Raw genomic sequence first — 20,981 nt, 5'->3', positions numbered from 1 at the left:
TGTCCCGATAGCTGCCAGCCTTTTTCGGTGACACGGGCAGGCGGGCGGGGGTGGGGCACGTGGACCGGCCCAAGTCTGTTTGAGCGGGAGCCACGTGAAGTGGCGCCCGGGATTTCACAGCTGCTTGCACATATCGACACCTTAAAAGCTTTAAGGTGGAGCGCGGCACCATCAAAGCAGATTGTGATGGAAGAGATCACATGCTCCAGAAAGTTCGGGGTGCAGCAGGGGTTGATTTTTTATTTTATTTTATTTTGCTTTCCAGGAAGTTGGACTGGAAATTGTTTGTAAAGCTGAGTGGTTCAAATTTTGTGTATAAATAATCTCATCATGTTATAAATAATTGTCTGTGGGAAGTGTTTCACCTACTCTTTGGAGTATGTGAGCAGGTAGGTGATCTCCTCGCCGCCTGTCAGGTTGTCCAGAGGGTGCCACCAGCATGTGAAATCCTCCATGTTGGGCGAGCGGCAGCGGTAGATGTAAGGTCTTGTTGTCACGGCAACTGCGTCCTCTGGCAAAAAAAAGAACAAACACGAAATCCCGAAGCTTTGAGTCTGAACTTTGACTCATGTTGAAAGTTGCTCTTTTTAGAGAAAATTCTGAAAACGTCATTCATTTCATATACATGAGAGACCTGTAGCTCAGGTTACCCCCGCGAAACACACACACCCATCCTCTCCCTTCACCTGATCCCACTTATCTCCTTATCCTTCGGTGGAGTTGCCAGCTGTCATCGCTCATCTACCTCATTGTCTCTGTTCTGCAGCTTTGAACCAGCTCTGCAGGGTTTGAATCAATTAGCTACTGCTAACCTGTTTTACTTCCCAAACTCAAGGATCCTTTAATCTTCAACCAATCTGGAAAATAGTGGATTATTATTATTATTTTTAGAGACAACACCTACAGCGGAAGCCTGCTACACAGAGCGGAATCAGCGTCTAAGCACAAAAGTCCTTACAGAGGTGCATCGTCATGGAAACTCGCATTCTGTATTTGCGAGAGGAAATACATGGAAATCCATTCATCATGCTGTATGTTTCGCAAATCTTCTTTGAAAAATCACCACATTTTGGAAGAAATATTAATTATTAATCTGAAAGAGCAAATGACTTCTTTAAAAATAAACATATTAATGTAATTTCTATTTCACATAAAAGTAGAGGTCATATTTTTTTATATGTTAAGTTGACCTAAGCAAATATTCATTAAGTTTTACAATTAGTTAGTTAGTTATTTGTTCATTGAATGATGAATGAATGAATGAATTGATAAAAGAAAAAGAAAAAAAACTTGAAATTAAAAAGCCCAAAGCCTTTTTAGGCCCACAGAAACCCTTTATGTAAACTTATCAAGTTAACTATGTTCAAACAAATGAAATTTGCAATAAGTGTAAAATGCTGTGACAGTTATTAGCTATATTTCATTTTAAAGTTTGAATCCTAAACAGAAATTTTGTAATACTTTAAATGCCTAAAGCCTTAGTCACATGCACCCATATGGGAAGGTTGACCGGTAGGGGTGATAAAGGTTTTTGCCCGTGACAACCTTGGGGTCATAGATAGGAGCGGCTGAATCTTAAGAGGGGCACAGGTGTTGCTTGCAGTTCCCTTGAGGCTCTTACGGCCACCTTGAAATATGTCATTAAAATGCAACGTACCATTGTCGTGTGAGTGGTAAGTATATCCTGAAGTGTTTGTACACTCTAGTCATTAGTAAGGAAAGTGCACTGGCCCCTTAGTGACTGCGCGAATGCCGCACATATAGTTCTATTCCTGAAAAACAGAAAATACTAAATTTTGACAACTTGATCAGGTACTCCGATATCCGCCTAGTGCATAAAATTCTGCATGACCCGCCCCACTCCCTCCTAAGAACTTTATGCAGCCATGCTCTTAGTTCACAGGCAGAGTGTTAAGGTCTGTGTCCAGAGGTGACTGCAGTGTCCCTAAAAGAAACTTTACTTTCTCTCATTCTGTCTTTTCCTATAGAGCTGTCAAGGAATGGAATGGGCTTCCGAGGAATCTCAAGAACGAAGCAGACTTCTGCAGTTTTCGCGAGCTGCCAAAAAATGTCGTCTGGAGCATCAATCTTGCACACATTGACATTAACAGGCAGGTATTGTTACCCTTGTAGGTATTATTTGATGGCTATCAGAGAACCAGTCCATTGGTGTAATTGTTTTATTTTTAATAGAAAACAAATTCAATATTGTGTTGTTTTGTGTTATTTGTTTCTTTTTTAAATTGGTAAATGTGTTTTATAATGCTTTAAAAAAAACTTACTTTAAATTGGTAAATATGTTTATAGTGTTTAGCCATAATTTATTGTTTTGTAAAGGAACTACAGATGGAAATTAGCTACTAAGCTGCAATCTGGTGCAAGCATATTAGCTTTTAACACTTAAAGTATTTCTACGTTGCCCTGATAAATTAATAAACTAAACTTAAATAAACTAATTTTTGATTCAGTGAGGAGGAAAAGTGCATGGAGTCTGATTGCTTGGGTTTTAGATGAGCGAAGAAAGCAGGATGAACTACTCAACACAAGGGTGGCCGGACAAACCACTCCTCTGGGATCCAGGGGGGAGGGGGGACAGCCTGGAGATGCAATGGGGACAAGGTAAACTAACTGGCGGTTCATGAGACGAACTCCCCACCCAAAGCATCGAGATGCACCCCAGACGGACCAGTGTAAATCTGCGGTTAGGCTTTATTGTGCTCTTTATTCCACCTTCACAGTCGTCATGAAACTTTTGTTTTTTCTTGTTTGATCTCTGATGTGTTCTGTTCTTTTTTGTTTTGTTTAATGTCACAGCATTCAGTGCAGCCTGATGCTGTTATTGAAGAGGGTATGTACGTCCCCGCTAACAGACAATTTTTAATTTAAAAAAAAAACATACAATGACATTTCTAAATATCATTTCGCCCTAAAAGAAGAACCTATTGATCCAAAACAGATGCGTGCAAGCGTATAGAGTTTTCACTCTTCATAAGTCGTTCATGCATCTGAGATCGACGATTGTGCGTCATCTCCTCTCAAGCGACAGGATTTAGGGAATGAAATGACTCCAAACAAAGCAAACCCCCCTCCTCCCCCCTCTACTGCTGCCAACACAGACACACCAATCAATAACAGCACCATCATCATCTCTCTGCCTCACTTCAACTCAATCCATTTTCTAATTATTCAATCCATTTGAGTGTGATGGACTGCTAGCCGTATGGTCTGGATCAGTGCTGGAAATGGCGGGGCAGCAGAACAAGACCGTCGGCGTCGCAGTTATCATAACTGGAGGCGAGGGCTAATTCAATTAGAGGTTTTTTTATTACTATGAAGGCGCAAAAACAGGGGAATGATTCTGCACGGATCAAAAAATGATCCGTGCAGAATCAGAAAATGAACTGTAAAATGGTGCAAACTGTCAAACTAAAGCTTAATCTAAAGCTCCTGGTGTAAAAACAAGAAAATAAGGAAATTAATCACAAATAATTTGTGTTTTTTTTTGTTTTTGTTTCCCTGCAGGGTAACACTATATTAACCGTATACATTATCAGATGAGTCAAACTAATTAGAAACGTGAAAAAAGTATCTCTTCAAACTATGAAAAGATGGTCACAAAGCTCAGTTTTCGCTCCTCCTCATTAGCGCTCTTTGACTTTGCAGTCAGTCCTTTGTGCGCCACAAAGAGCCGATACTTCTACTTCTGCTCGAGCAGGGAGAATCATGCCTGCTTCATCTCACTCTCTACAGGAGGCAAGCGGTAATCCATCTGAAAATGCGCGGTGCCGCGCTCGGCAAGCAGCGGGCGAACAAAGATCTTGTGTTTGCCGTAAGTAGCTCAGTGAGCCATGCTTCAGGGATACAAGCACTTCCTGGAAAAGAAGCAGGGGAGTTACATGTACGAAGAATAAATTAGCAGATGTTCTTGAAATGCTTCCAACCAGATTGACATGAGCTAAACAAGTGTACTTGAGGAATATGCCCTTGTTGTTTGTGGTGAAATAATAGATTCCAGTCTGACACAATGATATGAGAACAGCCTTTTATCAAGTAATTTCTTTCACTTCCTCGTTCCTGTTTGTGGTTTTCCAGGTCAAAGCCTATCCAAGATGTCATCAGATGGGAAAGGAGGGGAGGGTATTTTTGGATTTGCTCCAAAAGGAAAAAAAAAGTAGAACGCTTCCTTATATAAAAGATAAGATGGACCCAGGAAGAATGCGATTTAACTCTTGGAAATCTGCTTGTTTGCTGAAAAAAAGAATCAACAAGTGAAAAGAGAGGAAAAAGAGTAAACAAAGCCTTTTTTTAACCCTTTAACACCGGAGTTGTCACCGGCAACACTGAAACACCAGATACTCTATAGCTACATTCACACCATCCTCCACCATCCTTTTAATGAAAAGTCTATAACCTGGCCTATAGAAGCGCATTACAGGCTTCTGCATTCAGAACTATTACGTTCACGTGTTGACAACCCTGATTGGAGAGAGTGGTTGCCATAGAAACATCGAGTCAAACCGACTCGGACCAATCACTGCTCATTGACGTAATCTGGCTACAACATGGCGGTGTCCGTGCTATGAAAAAATGGCGACTGAATTGACTTCTTCCGGTTGGAGCTAGAAGTAAACCATTTTCAATGGGTGACATCACACTCACTCAGTCCAGTTCTTAAAGTATATATGGTCTATGGCTGCTTCTTTGTGTTACTATCTCTGGTGGTCCTTGGGAGGAACTGCAAATTTGTGATTTCAGTGTCAGTGGGGTTTTGGCTGTGAAAGAAACTAGGAGAAGCTGCTTGGGTCAGCCTGATCCACCTAAGAGTCAGAGGTTAAGACTGAAAATACAGATGTGGGAGGGGCCAACAGCAGCACCTGTAGCTTGTTAAAATATAATCTGCTTTACTTTCTTCAAAACTTTCATTAATACCATAAAATGTACCTAAATTTACTTTTAGTGGCTTCTTTGTGAATGAATAAAAAAAAACAGGCTTCACATAATCTCTAAATTGTCAACACTACTAGAGACATCATAACCAAATACCATAAAGCAGGGGTTCTTAAAGTGCAGCCTGGGGGCCAATGGCGGCCCGCGGGAAGATTTTTTGTGGTCCTCAATAAATCCTAATTGATGGTTATTAAACCGTGAATTGCTTGGAAAAATATTGTTTTATGGTTTTTGGCGACATATTCAGAAAAAAACGGTAATTATACTCAGGTGTCAATGGTTCAGTGTGTTAATTTCACCACGAGAGAGCAGACAACATTTTCTGTCACTCCCTCTGCGAAAGGAAGGACCGTGATAACGGCAGTTGGAAAGGAATCAGAGCGGGATTTGGAGAGAGAGCCAGAGCAGATTCCCTTGAGGAGAGAACGTTCTGTTGGCAAGGAGAAAAGGCGCTTTCAAGCTAAGTGCTTACTTTGTCGTGCCTCATGGGCTGGATAAAGTCATGTGCCTGATTTGTAAGCAGGTAAATGCAATGCTCAGAGATTTCATTATAAATTGTTAGTATGTTACAAATCATAAAACCATAACAAATTTACCGGCGAGGAGCACAACAATAAGCTCCAACAATTACAATGAGGCTATGCTGCACAGCAGATAATGTTTACAAAAATGGCTAAATCCAGTGAAGCTGTGACAGAAGCTAGCTACGTTGTGGCTTTGGAAATGGTCCGGTATAGTAAGCCCTTAAGTGACGGGGAGTTTGTAAAAAGAATGTATGCTTAGAGTAGCTGACATTGTTAGTCCAGAGCAAAAGTAAGTCTGTCAAATGACGCAATTACTAGACGAGTAGAAGATGTGGGCAGCAACCTCAGACAGCAATTGGGAAAACATCTGGAGGGCCTGGTTAACTGTACAAATGACACTTGGTCATCAAAGTTATTAAAACCAACTTTTTCTGTTTATCCATTTTTTTCACCAAAATTGGCCCCCAGTCTAATGTCGAGTTCCCAATTTGGCCCTCTGCTACAAAAACATTGAGAACCCCTGCTATAAAGGATAATAAAGAAAAGGGGATAGTCACTTGGTTTCAAACTAATCTCTCTTTAATTCCTAAACCTAATCAAGCGGCTTTTGTAATTAAACATACCCACACTTGGTCACGGTCTTTAATTTCTAAATCCGATCAAGCGGTTTCCTACATGCCTAGTTTGCTACAGCCTAACAGTTTATTTTCCTTTACCTAAGCACTGCTGCCAAAACATTTACTGGTTTAGGTTATTTTTTAAACCTTGAACAAATCTTTAGAAACTTCCCTAAGACATGGTTTTAGCCAAGCTATGTGGGTTTATCTTATCACCAGGCTCTGACAGGTTGACACAAACATATAAAAAGGAAGTCTTTTTTAAACCTTTTTTTTAAATCTTTTTTAAAGTTTTAGTTTTCATCATTCAGTGTCACTGTACTGGAATTTTGGGAGTTTAAAAAAAAAAAAGAAAACATTTTTCTGTTTTCGCAATTTTTTTTCCTCCACTGAGCCGAATGCTGTTGCGGCCAAGCCAGAAAAAAAAACCTACAGGTACAATCAATTCAAAGAGTAATAGCGTACAAGATGTAAAGAACATTTACAAGGGAGTTTGATTGAAGGTTAAAAAAATATATATATGTGGATGCAGGAAACTCAAACAAATCACCTCATGGGCTTTTGTTTTACCAGGTGTTACTGGAAACTTTTTTTTTTTTAGTCTCAAAGCAAAGCACTCACGTCTTCTTAAGTAATGTCTGTGTCATCCCAAATGTGTCTTAAACTGGTCTGGAGTTTGTCTCAAACCAATCCTGAAGTAGACTGGAGAAATGTCTCACTTTTGACTCCAAAATGTTTGAGAAAGGTAAGAGTTTTTACCTTTCAATCAATTAAAAAATCTGTCGTTTTTTAGGACACAGCTTCTGTAGAGTGGCAGGAGTTCATGAGATCTTCGCCTACTGGAGCTGACCAACTCCACTCCCACTTCCCATCACCCATCACTCGATCTAGACTTGGACTTTTACAAAATTACAAATAACTGCAAATAAAGATGGTTCTCAGGTTATTCAGCTCATGGCAGTTGCAGGGAAGAGTCCAAAAAAATGTGTCGGAGTCCAAAGAAATGTGTCGTTTTCACATCAGTGAATCATCCAGGAGCCTTTTTTGGAGCGTACTGTCTTGATTCAACATTTATGTCTGTTGCTCATATTTCTGCACTTGCTGCCATAATTAATGCACACATGATCTTTTTATCAGGAGCACATGATATTCCCTCCTGCATCTTTATCGACCTGGCTTGACATTTTCTGGTAAATACTTCCAGCCGTTATAAACAAATCAAAATAAAATGTAAAAAAAAATGAAAAGAAAATGTTATTTTTTAACGTGCATGTTTTTTTAGTAAACCTCTTGACATGCGCTTCATTTAAAGCGCTCAAAAATCAAATCGCACCAATTGCTTTCCCTCCACTGATAGCATGAAATACTGCAATTACCGATAAAAGGCATAATTCCAGTGCGCAGCCTGAGGATATCAAACAGTTTGTTGTGGCATGTGTCAAAACATCTCTAACCTTTCAGCTGCAGACAAATCTGATGAAGCATCAAAAGCAACAGGCTGATCAAACTGTCATGGCTATGCGAGTCGACAGCAGATGTGTGCTTTGCATTTTGAGGCGTTCTCTCTGAGGCTCGGGCATCGACAGAAATCCTGCAGAGTCGGATTTCCTCTCAACCACCTGGCAATGAAATCGCTCACAGACGGGGCCCTTTTCTGTGGATATTAAATGAATAAATCATGAAATAAAGAATGAAGCTAATAAGATATGATGGATTTCTGTGCTCTGGCAGGGATTTGCCTTGAGAACGACCGTTGAGTGCTTTTATAATGCTTGATTTTCTGTTAGCAGTGAAAATATTGGCAGCTCTGACTGATCTGTCATTAGACTCCTGCTTTTCTGAAACTTTGTGAACTTTCTTCAATTTTTTGTTTGCAGGGGCAAGATTCGGTTAAAAAAGTAAGCCTGCAGGCTGCAAAAGTAAATTGGATTTCTTTTCAGAAGGTAAATTGTTCTCTTTGATTGTTTGTATTTGAAAAAATAGAACGTTTGATTTGATACATGTATTGAACCCTTATATTGTAAATGAGTCAAAATTTACCCGTTTCCACACCTGAAAACCCAAAATATGAGGGTAAAAAATGCAAAAGTGCTGCATTTCATGAAGCACGGATTCTTATATATACGCTTATATTGTGTTTGGGTCAAAATGAAGAGTGGTTAGCCTCTGATGGGAATATCGTAGGTTCTATTCCTGCCTTGATAGCTATGTGTCAAAGTGATATTTTCAGTGATATTTGTTATATTTTAGCCCCAGTGTTTTGCTGCTGAGCTGCCATCAATGTGCGAATTTGTGACTTTTTCTGAATTGTAAACGATGCGCCAACAAGCGCTTTGTGTTTTTAACTGAAATGAAAGGCGCTATATAAATAAAGTTTCAGTTGAGTTGAGTTGAGAGAATAACGTTTGAAATGTGCAATGAAATCCACGTCATAAGAATTGTATTCAATAAAATGATCATGATTACGTCGATGACGATTCTCATTATCATTATTGCAAATACTAAATAGAGTATTGAAAATGCACTCATTACGTTTTCGTTGTTGGGCTGTTTTGATATTCCCCAAATAAACAGCTTTAAATTAGGTATTTTATCTATTTTAGCCTATCAAAAAAAAACAACTGCAGGTTTATGCATTCCGTTTTGATTTTTCAAAAAATAGATAGAGCCAAAGTCTTTTCTGAGACTTGAACTGGAACCCACAATACTGAAAGACAAGAATTCCAGCAGTTGCATTAAAAACCCTTGTGTTATCTAAGATGACCCCACCCTTACTTTGACGTGTTATTCCTACCATGACAAAGGTGGATAAAAGTGGAAAGATTTCATGTAATCCATGGACACCAGTGAAGATCACAAATCATTGAAGAAAAAAGGTTCAGAGCACTGTCTAGTGGGTCTAGATGACCCAACTCCCAATGGTAAAGTGCCTAGGATAGCACAAGGGTTACAGATAGATCGCTAAAACACTTATCAGCTAAAACTGTTAAGACTACTGTCAACAAATACAAAACCTGCCTTAAATTTAACATTTTTCGTTTGTTGCACATGCATTTGTGTGCGATGAAGCACACAGAGGTCTGCTCCTTGCAGGTCAGCAAACAGAGCTGGAGCGTATTGATGGTGATGTCACTTCCAGCTTACCCTTGTGCTTTTGGGAGTGGGGTCATCTAGACCCCACAAGACAGTGCGCTGAACCTTTTTCTTCAATGATTTGTGATCCTTAGTGGTGTCCATGGATTACATGAAATCTTCTCCACCTTTATCCACCTTTGTCATGGTAGGGAGAACACCTCAATGGTCATCTTGACCACTGGATTGAAATGAAGAGTTAATGAAAAAAGCTGGCCACACAGTACATTGTTGTGTACTTGTAATCTGCTTGTAGTCAAGGTTAATTTAAAAGAAAGCTGGGTAATTCTCACATATCAAAGTAGCACACATGCTTTTCTGAGTTTTGGTTGTTTGAATGAACAGCAAAAACAGCAATTGACAGAAATAAAAATCATTTGTTGTTGTTGGAGGAAAACATTCAAACTGTTACCTTGGAGCACAAGGTTATTGTTTTTGAATTACTCAAAAACAGTAAGTTTTTCTTTGTTAATGTGTGAATTAATTAATTAATCATACCAGCAGAGTCACATTTTACAAAAAATACAATATGATGTAAAGGAAAATCTGATTTGAGGTGAAGTTAATAGTTGCCACCAGAACACCCTTCATTGATCTTCTTTCTACCACGATCCTCATTCATGTCTGTTTTTTAAAAAAATCATCGACTATCAGAATTTGGGCTAAAGGTATTTATTGATTCGTCTTTTTTCAGTCAGCCTGCAGTCCTTTTTCAGCATTGTTTTTTTTTACATTTTCCAAGAAATGCGTTCCTTTCCTCACACAAGCAACAAAAACTGTACAGCAAATTAATTAAGGTTTTCAGTTTTATTTAATTTTTTAAATAAAACTTTCCAAATCAATCAGAGACAGTAACGTGTAATTCTGTTTGCTTTGAAAAGCTATGTTGCTGATTTAAATGGTTTTCGTATATATTTGTTGTACCAATACAAATTGTTTTTATTTATTTTTATTTTTTTACAACACACAATTATATAATTTAAAACATTATAATTATTTATTATATAATTATATAAATTTAATATATCGATGATATAATTGGTAATTCAAACAAAATACGTGAAGGACAGTTTCAGATTATGACTGTTTTTGTTTGTTGTATGTTTCCTTTGTTTATATTTAAATTAAAAGATTGTTAAATTTTTGGTCCCACTTTAACACTTTCAAATGAAGAAGCATTTCTGGTATTGACTTCTATTTTTAATTATGCTACACAAATGCTTCCATAGAACTCTGGCGGAAATTCGCCTGAACTTGCTTACTCTGGGTATGTCGGTTCCAAAAGACCAGATATGAGTTAGCGAAATTACGCTCAAATTGGTAACCCTGGGTTAATGCACGTGCACGGCGAGTACAAAAAGACATTCTCAATAGATTGGCGAATTCCGGAGTCACCATTGAAACGTGTGGAGAAAAAAAAGAGAGCGCTGTATTTTAGTGAGACGGAGTTGGAGATTTTAATAATGGTGTATGAAGATTTTACGCCCATCAAAAATGTAATACGGCTGCATCAGCAAAATAAAGAGTTTTCTGCTTGTAGAGGAAGAACAGACATAGTAAACGCACGAGTTTCTGATCTTATTTCCAATTACATTATTTTATATATATATATATATATATATATATATATATATATATATATATATATATATATATATATATATATATATATATATATATATATATATATATATATACATAACATAGAAAACTTAAATGAATTGATTCAATTGGTAACTAGTAATTGAGTTAAATTTATTCAACCTAATTCTTTTGCCTATTCAACTCAATAATTGTTTGTGCAACTAAAATTTACATATTTATCTATTGTACTTCTTGAACTCTCATATGTCTAAGTTTGAAGCTGCAGATATTTTCATTTTTATATCATTAAAATGAATGACAAAGTGGAGATTTGCAAAATATACCATCCATTCAGTTATCATGACTCTGGGTCTAACTTCAGTTCTTACAATCAAATACAGCACTAGGGGTGCTAAATTAACTCATCACACTCTCCTTCCCTCTCACTAATGGTGCAGAAAGAATTAAACAAATCTGCCCAGACAGGCAAAGGGAATGGTATCCCTCAATTCCTTGCGCTGCCAATCTAACAGCAGCACCAAAGTTACACCTACTTAATTGAATAAAGTTGAAAGGAAGTAAATTAACTATGTCTGATAACTACGTGCTATTTTTCGATCTCCAAAATTTTTTTTTATCTTAACTGAAGCAAAGAATTAAGTTATTTCATTGTAAAAAAGTTTATCTTTCCAACATCCATACCTGGTCTTATCACAGAAAAAGAATTATCTGAGCTTCTTCATCCACTAAATCATCTTCAAATGGACATACCATGCTCTTTTACCTCTCTGAAACCAACTAACCTTCAACTTAACCTGCTCCAGACCAGGTTATGTTCAGAGCATGAGTTGCTATGGCAACTTGACATACCCTGAAACATACCTCCTATTTTGGAACCGAAAGCTGTGGTTGTACACTTCCTTAGCCTCAAACTTACTGTGGTAACTCACATAACCTGCTTTTTGGAATACCTGAACATTTAAACCTTACCATGATTGTGTTTTCCCCAGTGGGGGGTTTCCTGTGTCTTGATCCTGCTGCTGCCCCCCAGTGGAAGTAGAAAAATTAGAAACCACATCATCCCGCCACTGTTTGTCAACCTGTCAACACAAATAAAAACAAGAATGAGCTGAGAAAAGTTCTCCACATCCGTTTGATGTCTCCACTGAGATTTTCTTGTTGTGGGAAAGTCCGGGTTTGATCCGATTACATCCAAAAATAGAAACCCCAGAGACGCTGGATGTTTTAAAAGCTCAGGCCCCATCAGCCTCAAGCTGTTGAGGTCTTTCGAGTTGCGCAAGAAGGAGGTAGCAACGCCTCATCTCCCGTCAAGAAATCCATCACGAGGGATGAAACTCCTCCCACTTTTTCATTTTCCTTACTCAATCAGCCGTGATCTAATGCATTAAATAATTCCCCTCAGGAATTTATGATTTATAAAATACTCCAGAACTAAGACAAGACCATCTATGAAGCAACTTCATTTCGTGTCTCTTGAGCATGTTTTAGTTTTGACGAAATATAAATCAAGTTATAAAACAAACCAAAAAATGCTAACTGTTTTTTCTTGAAAATCTTTCTTCCGTGATGACAACTAAAGTTAGTTTCAGAGAGGAAAACCTAGCTCAAAACATTTCAACCCCAATGTATTGTACTTCCACCTATCTACCAAAAAGCTAAAAAGAAAAAAACAAAAACAAATATTATTATTTTCTGACTTAAAAGCCACATAAATCTCAAATTTGTTGATGAAGACACCTTTGTAACCAGAAATCTTGCGGAATCCGCTAATACACCTCCAACAACTGTGTTTTTTATATACTTTCCAGGCTTTTTCAAGCAGCGCTGCTTATTGAACTTAGGTAGCTGCTGTGTGACCTCAATGTTTCCTAATCCTCAAGAAGCTGATACCACAGGAGTGCAGCAATTACACCCGAAAGACAATAGAATAAAAACATTTACTCATCGTGTTAAGATGTTCAGTAAAAAAGCTTCAAAAAGGTTTAAAGACACCAGATTTTGAAAATTTATTTAAAAGACAACAAAACAAAATTCCTAGTTTTTCATGCCTGGTTAGATCAAAGTGATCTAGCAGTAGAGGTCTGACTGAAAGCTTATGTGTCTAATCTGCTTAGTTCACTGAACTGTTCCATCACACCCACTACTGAGCATATGGAAGTGGGGAATGTGTGTGAACGCAAATTAAAGTTCACAGCTGGAGGATACAGTGAAGGGATTTGTCATGTATTGCATTCTTTTAAGGCCAAATGTGGATGTGAGTGTGCTAAGTTCTCAACGCCCATTCAAGCAACCACTTCCAGCGAAAAGTGGATGTAAGAAAGCGTAAACGTGCTTTTTGGGCTTCAATGCAATGCAAGTTTTCACAACCGTTTACAGGCAACGCCTAAATAACATACGCTTTTTAGCCACGTTCACACTGCTCTCGGCAAAGGACCACTGTTGCGTTCTGGGCTTTTGTGTTTAAAACACAAGTTTTTGGCCATTCGGGCTCTACGTACAAAACGCCCAGCCATTGAACGCACGTTAAAAATTAAACCAAGTCGAACTTTGAACAACCACGTTGTCTGTTTTGGTAGTGATGTATGGATGGCGTATTTTTCCTTCACCAAAGTGCCAACCGATCATGAAGGAGAAATTAATAATTGCGCTTTGTGCCCGTCTGGAATTCTATGACACCAAGTCTTTCATATATCGGAATAGAGCTGTGAAAGAAAAAGCCTAGAGCAAGATTTGCACCTCCATGAAATTTCGCGCTAAGCCTCTTCCAACTGTAGTTGGCGGACATGCAGGGGCGCACCTACCTAAAACTCCCTAATTTTATAGGGGTTTGCGGCCACATTAACCCCCCCCCCCCCCCCCTACACACAAACACACAGACATAAATGCACATAGTAAAATCTAAACATATCTATCTAAACATCCACACAACACTTTTATTGTTTAAATGTATAAATCTCATTACTTCTTATCTAATTGGATATGGCCCAGCAGAACATTTTTGTGAGCCATTTTCAACCGTGTGTTGCCTCAATAATTCCTCAAATTTGTGTGGTGAAGGCCATTCAGAAGGATTTTCTGAGTAATCCATTGCCCCAGCCCTCTCCCCTGCACCTCTGTGTTCTTCTCCCTCTTTATAATCAGCTGATCGTCTCTCTTACTCTCTATCATCATCATCATCTGAAACTCTCTCCTCATTCTTCTCTGTTGGGACTGACTTGTCATGTATGACTGCACTGCTTTTCCCCAAATAAGTGGTCAGCAGAAGTTTAAACCAGACTAAGCATCTAGGTTTTTGTGACTTTAATAGTTTAATTATTCTTAAGTCATCTCTGCTCTCTTTATATCAGATAACCAACCTCATGTCTGTCTCCTTCACCTCTTGCCTGTGTTCTTCTCTACTAAATCAAATGGCCAAGCAACCCTTATTACATGTTTTAAATAAATTAAACATCTTGCTAATGCATGTTTTTTTTAATTAAAAATACAATTTAAAAATGACTGACTTGGTATTAACTGGCTTTTGCCCTGAATGTCCACCATAAGACCAGCCTGTTTCCTTCCTCCATCTGTCCTGATTCTTTTTCTCTCTTCTCGTCTTTCTCTCCATCCTCATTGCTGTAAATTTTGTGTTGGGAGATTTTAAAAGAATACAGTGACTTAACTGTATGTAAAAATATAGTTCAGTAAAAACATTTTTAATTTTAAAGTATATTTGTGTTGGATATCAGTTAGTAGTGTGATAGAATAGAATAGGTTTCTTTATTGTAGTCAAACATCTCCAAATGTACAACTAAAATCCAAAGTGTCATTCAGCCAATGTGATATTAAAAGCAAAAGGCTTTAAACTAAATAGTCACTCAAAAAAAACAATTATCCAAACTTTTAACAATATAAAAAGAAACAAAAACACCATCTAACCCACCATTACACATACTTCTCCCTTCTGTCCATAGGAGCAGCTTTTATCATCATTTAGTGCTGTTTCAGTCAAATGATAGAAACTTTTTCAGTGTTTTGGTACATCTAGTTAAACAAAATCAGTACAATCAAGCTCCTTTTTTTTCTTCATGATCAGTGATACTGTAAATCAGGGGTGTCAAACTCATTTTCACCGAGGGCAACATCAGGATAGTGGCTGTCCTCAAAGGGCCAAATATAACTTATACATGTAACTAAATGTAATGAAAAATAAATGTAACTACTACTTAATGTTAAAAAACTCATTATTTATTTATTGTAACTTTTTAAAGTGACAATTACAGCTGCATAGAAAACATATGTTTGCTTGTTACTCTAGCATAAATCCTTTTACCTTTTGTCCGCTTATTAAAACCCACACAACTCCATTAATGAAGGATCAAACTGTCCAAGTGAATAAAGAAAAATGACATAAAACTGAGCTATAAAGAACATGTATTACACGTGTAACATTTTACAAAAAAAAGGCTGCACACAGCCTTGCATCCAACTTATGGTTTGATGACAATTTGTCTGCATACACAAATAAGACCTGCAAACATTGAATAATTACAACAGCAGCTACACATAAATAATATGTTATCAACTAAAAAAAAAATTATTTTAAGAAATAAAAACTTCTATGCTCTCACGGACATAATATGAGATGGCGGCCACATTTGGCCCGCGGGCCTTGAGTTTGACACATGTGCTGTAAATCTTGCTCAGTACAGCTGCAGAACACTTGTGACCATTTTACTGGTAGCTTTAACCTGAATGTTTACACGCCTGTTTTAACACTGCTGTCTCTGTACAAGACCTGAGGGAGAGGAGGAGTGGCTGCGGCGGGGGGTGCAAATCAGTTACCATGTGCTTCTGTTATTGATCATATCATGTAAATTTATGTACACAAACTGCAGTGAAATTAAAAAATACGGACTGTGAAGAATTTTCCCAACTTCGGTTTCGCGTCCCCTTTGGCCAGCGCCCCTATGCGACGCATATGCTGCATACCCACTTTTTGCATGACTGCGGACATGCACATGTAAACAGTAGAAGAAGCAGTAGCCCCTCCCTGCTTGTGCAGTGTGAACACCATAGGCTAAACATGTACTTTTGAACGCATGTCAAATGCCTGCGGTGTGTATGTAGTTTAACAGGAGCCGGCAGTATAGGCAGAAACTTTGCAGAATTAGACAAATGTGAAACACGGCCCATGTGTGATGCAGAATAACATGGTGTGCAACAGGGCCAAAGACCACAGCGAAAAAGAAAAAAAAACAACAAAAGATAACAGCCTATTATTGCCTTTTATATGTTTCTGGGAGTTCTAAAACCTAGATTTTCTATAGTTAACCAATCTGGGTCAACAATATCTTCTAACTCTGCTCTAAGCTGGTAATTAAAGTAGTGTTCTCTCTCTGGTTCGGACTGGTGAACAATGGAATATGGGTTTTTTGTTCAGAAGTGAGAAAATTATCTGAGCAGCTATTTTTTTTAACATGTTCTTATTGCATTTTCTGATGATACAGGACATATACAGTATAAAGAACATTAAGCTAAAAATTGCATTTCGCAGCTTTTTTTTATTCAAATTGTTGTGAATCAGGAGCAGACAAAAAGTGCCATGGGAAAAAGATTGTATGCAGACAAATAGATCCGTGTACGTCTTCATTTTCCCCATATGAGCTGGCATCTAACTAAAAACTCTACGCTTGGACGGCTACAATATTGCTCGCTATTTTTTCAGGTGTGAGGACTGTAAGCTAGTGATAGATGGGAAAGCGGGCGGGCTTGCTCCACACCAAGGGTCCCGCGCACAACTCAAGTCAAATTCCAGATGAACTTCTGCTGCCCTGGACAATGTCCTAGGAAACAACAAAGGTTTTTGACAACACAGCATGATCATAATGGGAACGCTTTGAAAATTGCCAAAAAGATGATCAGAGCGAGACTTTAAAATTTTTTAACATTAAGTGCTTAAAAAAGAGCTTTTTCACAGGAAGGCTGTGCAAGGGACAGAGCTCAGTAATCTCTGAGAAGCTCACAGGAGACCAGCTACTTCCTCACATCTATAGAACGTTGGCTGAGGTGGTTTGGGCATCTGGTTAGCATAACTTCCAGATGCCCTGTTTGGTTTTTCAGCCATGTCCAATCAAAAATGGACCATACAACACCTTGGAGAGGTTATGGCCTGGCCAACCGAATGGATTTCTTGATGCAATCTTGATGGAAGAGGGAGGTCTGCGACAGTTTGCTTAGCTTCACGCTATGCAACCTGAAAATGAAAAATGGACGTGTCGACTACTTGTTCATTTAGGTGTATTACATGTTTTTTTTATAGAACACTCAGTGCTGCCAAAGAGGACAAGCGTGATCAGGTTAATTTGGGGAAAAAACTAAGCTCTGGAGCTGGAGATTTTGTGTTTTTACAGATTGTTATGGTCAACACAAAACTGTCTGAACCCAAATCAATATGGCTCATATTGAAGGAAGAGCTACTATATTTTCCAGACTTTGCTTATGTGCCAAAATGACGGGTCGGTTTTGACCCGTGGTAATAAAAAGAAATAAAAACAACTGACTTTTAAAGAAGCTTTTAAGAAGATAAGAACCTCTACAAGAAGGGTGTAAAATCTATTTATCTTTGAGCTCCAGTTAACGCAAAGCGGTGCTAAAAAGGCTCACGCTCTATCGTTTCTCCCTCCTGAACCATTGTATCCTCTTAACTTTCAGAGACACGACAGGCTTAGAGGCTTTGCCTTCTTCTCCCATGAGGCCAAGGGTAAGAGGGCAGGGAAGCGGTTGAAACAACAGTAACTCTGTGTCAGCAGCTCAGCATGATGGTCAATAATCCCCCCAGCTGGATCCAGCTCAACAAAACAACAGAGGTTTCATTGGGTCTAATCTGCCAGCAAACAGTTTAAGAAAGCATTTGAGATGAATGCTCTGGTCAACAATGAGCTACAATAAACTCAGGTTTTATGACAGTTCTCCTCTGAAGTCCTGCAGGCATATTTTTACTTCTATACCGATGCTTTAATGTGAAAAGTTGCGCAAAAAAGACTCAAATTCTCCTAAGTTTAAGTCCTTCTCGAATCGGAGAGCTGCTTTCTTATATGTTTGCTCGCCTGGAGGCATGTCTCTCAAGTAAACTCCAATCAACTTTACAATCACCCCGCCGTCAAAAGAGGCAGACCTTGGATTTGTAGTCCAAACATGTAGCTTAAGGCCCATCAGAACAAGTTTAGCTGATCCTTTTGGTGTGTTACCTCTGTCTTAAAGTTTTTGGATCTACTTTCAAAGCGCTTCCAATGGTCTTTTAGTTATGATTATGCAATTTTAGCCAAAATCAATATTGAATAATATTGGAGCTATGCAGCCGTACACTTTAGATGCCAGCCCAGACAAGGAAAACGAAGACATAGTCATCTATGAGTGGCCAATCAACTTGTTGATTGTATTTTCAACGTCACCAAGATCTTTTTCAAGCTGCATTTTTTTCGTCTGCTCCGGATTCACAGTGATTTGAATTTAGAAATAATCAGAAATACAATTTTAATCTTAATTTTTCTTCTCAATCATGAGAAAAATGCCACAAGAACGTGATAAAAATATCCAAAACACAATTTTCAATGGAGTGGGTCTTTATATTTACCTGTGCTTGTGTTCCTTATCTGAGAAACAATTGCTGGTTGATAATTAAAGCCTTGCAATGACTATAGTTCTTTTATTGGAAACAATAAAAAAATGTGGCTTTCTGGAAAAGCAAAATGTTATATAAGCAGTGGTTTCTGGTGTCTTGGACCTCCAAGGCTTGTTGATGAAGGCTTGACCGATCGCAGACATGTACTCCATTGCCTGCAGCTTTAATTTTCTACTTAACTCCTTCCTCCCCTCATACCTCCACGGTTTTCTCTTGGCCTCCTCCTCCTCCCTTGTTCATCGCTCACACTTGACCTTTACGTGTTTTCCTCAGCTTGTTGCGTTTACTGGAGACGAGGAAGACTCTGCGGACAGCAGGCTGCCCGTCTCCCCCAGCAGCTGACAGCTGAGCGAGTGTCAGACTGGGTCAGCACCGACGTGCGTCAAGCAGCCGCAAGGAAATGAGGCCAATATATGTTTTATGTAAAACACGGGGTGGTAATAGGGTCCCTAGGGAGTCTTTCGCTGGCACGCTTCACGGAGGAACACAAAAGAAATAATGCGAGCCCAACAATCAGAGCGAATAATCCCTGCTTTGATCCGGCTGCAGAGAGGATTACACGCGGGCATCATCAACCACCAGCACCCAGCAAAGGACACAGGATGATCGCCGTGGCAACATGTCTGCAGAGGCCATTCGAACAGCAAGTAGTGTCGCTGCAGGTCCTTTAGAAGCTAAAAAAAGCCAAATAAGTCAGAGTTTGATCCATTGTTAGCTCTAAGAGACACAAAACAACAGCAGCAGATCACTTTTTCCTGGAAGTGTATGAACTATTTGGTTTGTCTCTTCTTACTTCATGGTTGCTCCTTTTTCCCAAGATATGGACGTTCTTGTGTGTCCTTCACCTCCCTGCTGTTTGTACCAATTTCAGCTCTTTCCTGGATGTTTTTTCAGTTCTTTTGCGTCATTTTAGCTGGACCGTCTGTCTAAATGACTCTGCGGATGATTGATTCCTTTGTCATTTTCGGAATTTCTCCCGTAACATTCAGGGCCACCCGTTTTGTCTTCTTGCCCTTGCAGCTAGAATTTTAAAACTCTTGTTTTCTGTTCTGTTTGTTATTCTGTATTTCTCTGGGACAAATTAGATAAGAAAAAATTCTATGTTCAGGCTTTTCCTGAGAAATTGTGACGACAGAGGAAATTCTGTAAACAATATCAGTGAAAAGTCACATGTAAAATTTATGACCCTGTTTATGAATGGAGCTACCTCCTTCACAGACGTTTTGTCACTTTGGGACAGTGTACGAGCCTAAAGGGAGTTGAGAAGCCCCCAACGAGCCAGACACATGTGATCTTGTGTGTCCACAGGGCTGTACTTCTTGTCTTGGGTTGTGGTGTGATTCTGCTAGAGGGAGCTGCAAGAGTTTAGGAATGTGTTCATTCCAGCTGTGCAAATGCCAAAACACCACAAGATAAGGCGGCTGGGTCCTCCTAAACTAGCATGCTTTTGAAGAATTGTGGCCGTTTATGGTTGAGGCATGAGACGGAATGGGGTCACGGACATCTCTGGGTTTATTGCAGGTTGTTTACCTGCACCTGGAGAGAACAAGCGACTGCATGCACGAACCGCCTAGCGTGGAACACATCACTGGGATGTTGGATAACCTTGCAGAGAAACCCCTGTTCATGTAATTGGTATTTCTTGCTGTATTGGACCTTTTTGACAATTTCCCATAAATAATGTGCCCCTAAACTGAGACTTCTTTGAAATTAGCCCAGCAAACAGTCTCTGTGATGATAATAAATACATAATTATCATCGTAGAGAACCAATTGGAAGCAAAAAAAACTTCTGGGAGGAAATCTATAAAAGAAACCTCAAAGTGCTTAATGAAGTTGAAAGATTCTACTTCACAATCTCCTGAGGCTTTGTGCCAAAAGGTATTTCCATGTTGTTTCTCTAAACAACTTTTGATTTCATAACAAGCGATGTGTCATGTCACGATCCAGTTGGACACGTGAAACCGTGTTGTGAGAGGCGGTGTTGTCTTAGCAGTTTCCCTCCTGACTGCATTAACTGTCCTGTCCTAAAACGGCACTCTAAAAAACCATTAATCAATTTCAGAACTGTAGCTTTTAACTTGTCTAAAACAAGGTCTTAATCGCAGATTTTACTTGGGCCTGAGACCTCACATGTCTGAACAACCAGAGGGGTTCCAAAACTTCAAGGAGTCCGGGAAGTTATCACAGCTCAAACCTTCAGAATAAGACCAAAACCACATTTTGCAATGACTTTATATATCATTATGATATGATTCAATCAGAGATAATATAAGCAATCATTGGCTAACATGCACAGAAGTTGTTTCCATGGGAATCAGTGTTTTCAACAAAAAAAGTCTAAATTTCATTTTCAGATACAGTCACAAAATCTGAAACACATTAATATCAAGATGAAAGCATATTACCATATTTCCTACACCATAAGAAACACTTAAAAGCCTTTTTTTTTTCCAAAAATGACTGGTTGTGCTTACTGATGTTAAAGCAGTTT

The 20,981-nt window shown here is 38.8% G+C and overlaps 1 protein-coding gene across 3 annotated transcripts in view; it reads right to left on the bottom strand.

Annotated features, from left to right (window-relative positions):
• crfa4 (cytokine receptor family, class I receptor 4) overlaps positions 1–20,981 on the bottom strand; it is a 58,837-nt gene that overhangs the window by 17,250 nt on the left and 20,606 nt on the right. For all 3 annotated transcript variants that reach the window (XM_023964539.2, XM_023964534.2, XM_023964537.2), the window contains exons 2-3: positions 11,795–11,904; positions 370–511 (exon numbers count right to left, since the gene is read on the bottom strand). In XM_023964539.2, coding sequence (XP_023820307.1) covers positions 370–511; positions 11,795–11,885 — 233 coding nt within the window. In that variant the 5' untranslated portion in view covers positions 11,886–11,904. The remainder of the gene's footprint in view (positions 1–369; positions 512–11,794; positions 11,905–20,981) is intronic.

Source organism: Oryzias latipes, chromosome 2, assembly GCF_053564925.1.
Source record: "Oryzias latipes strain Hd-rR chromosome 2, Olatipes_Hd-rR_3.1".
In the NCBI taxonomy this organism is placed as follows: Eukaryota; Metazoa; Chordata; class Actinopteri; order Beloniformes; family Adrianichthyidae; genus Oryzias; species Oryzias latipes.
Note: the sequence above shows the minus strand (reverse complement) of the source record. Positions and strands in the feature narration are given on the sequence as shown.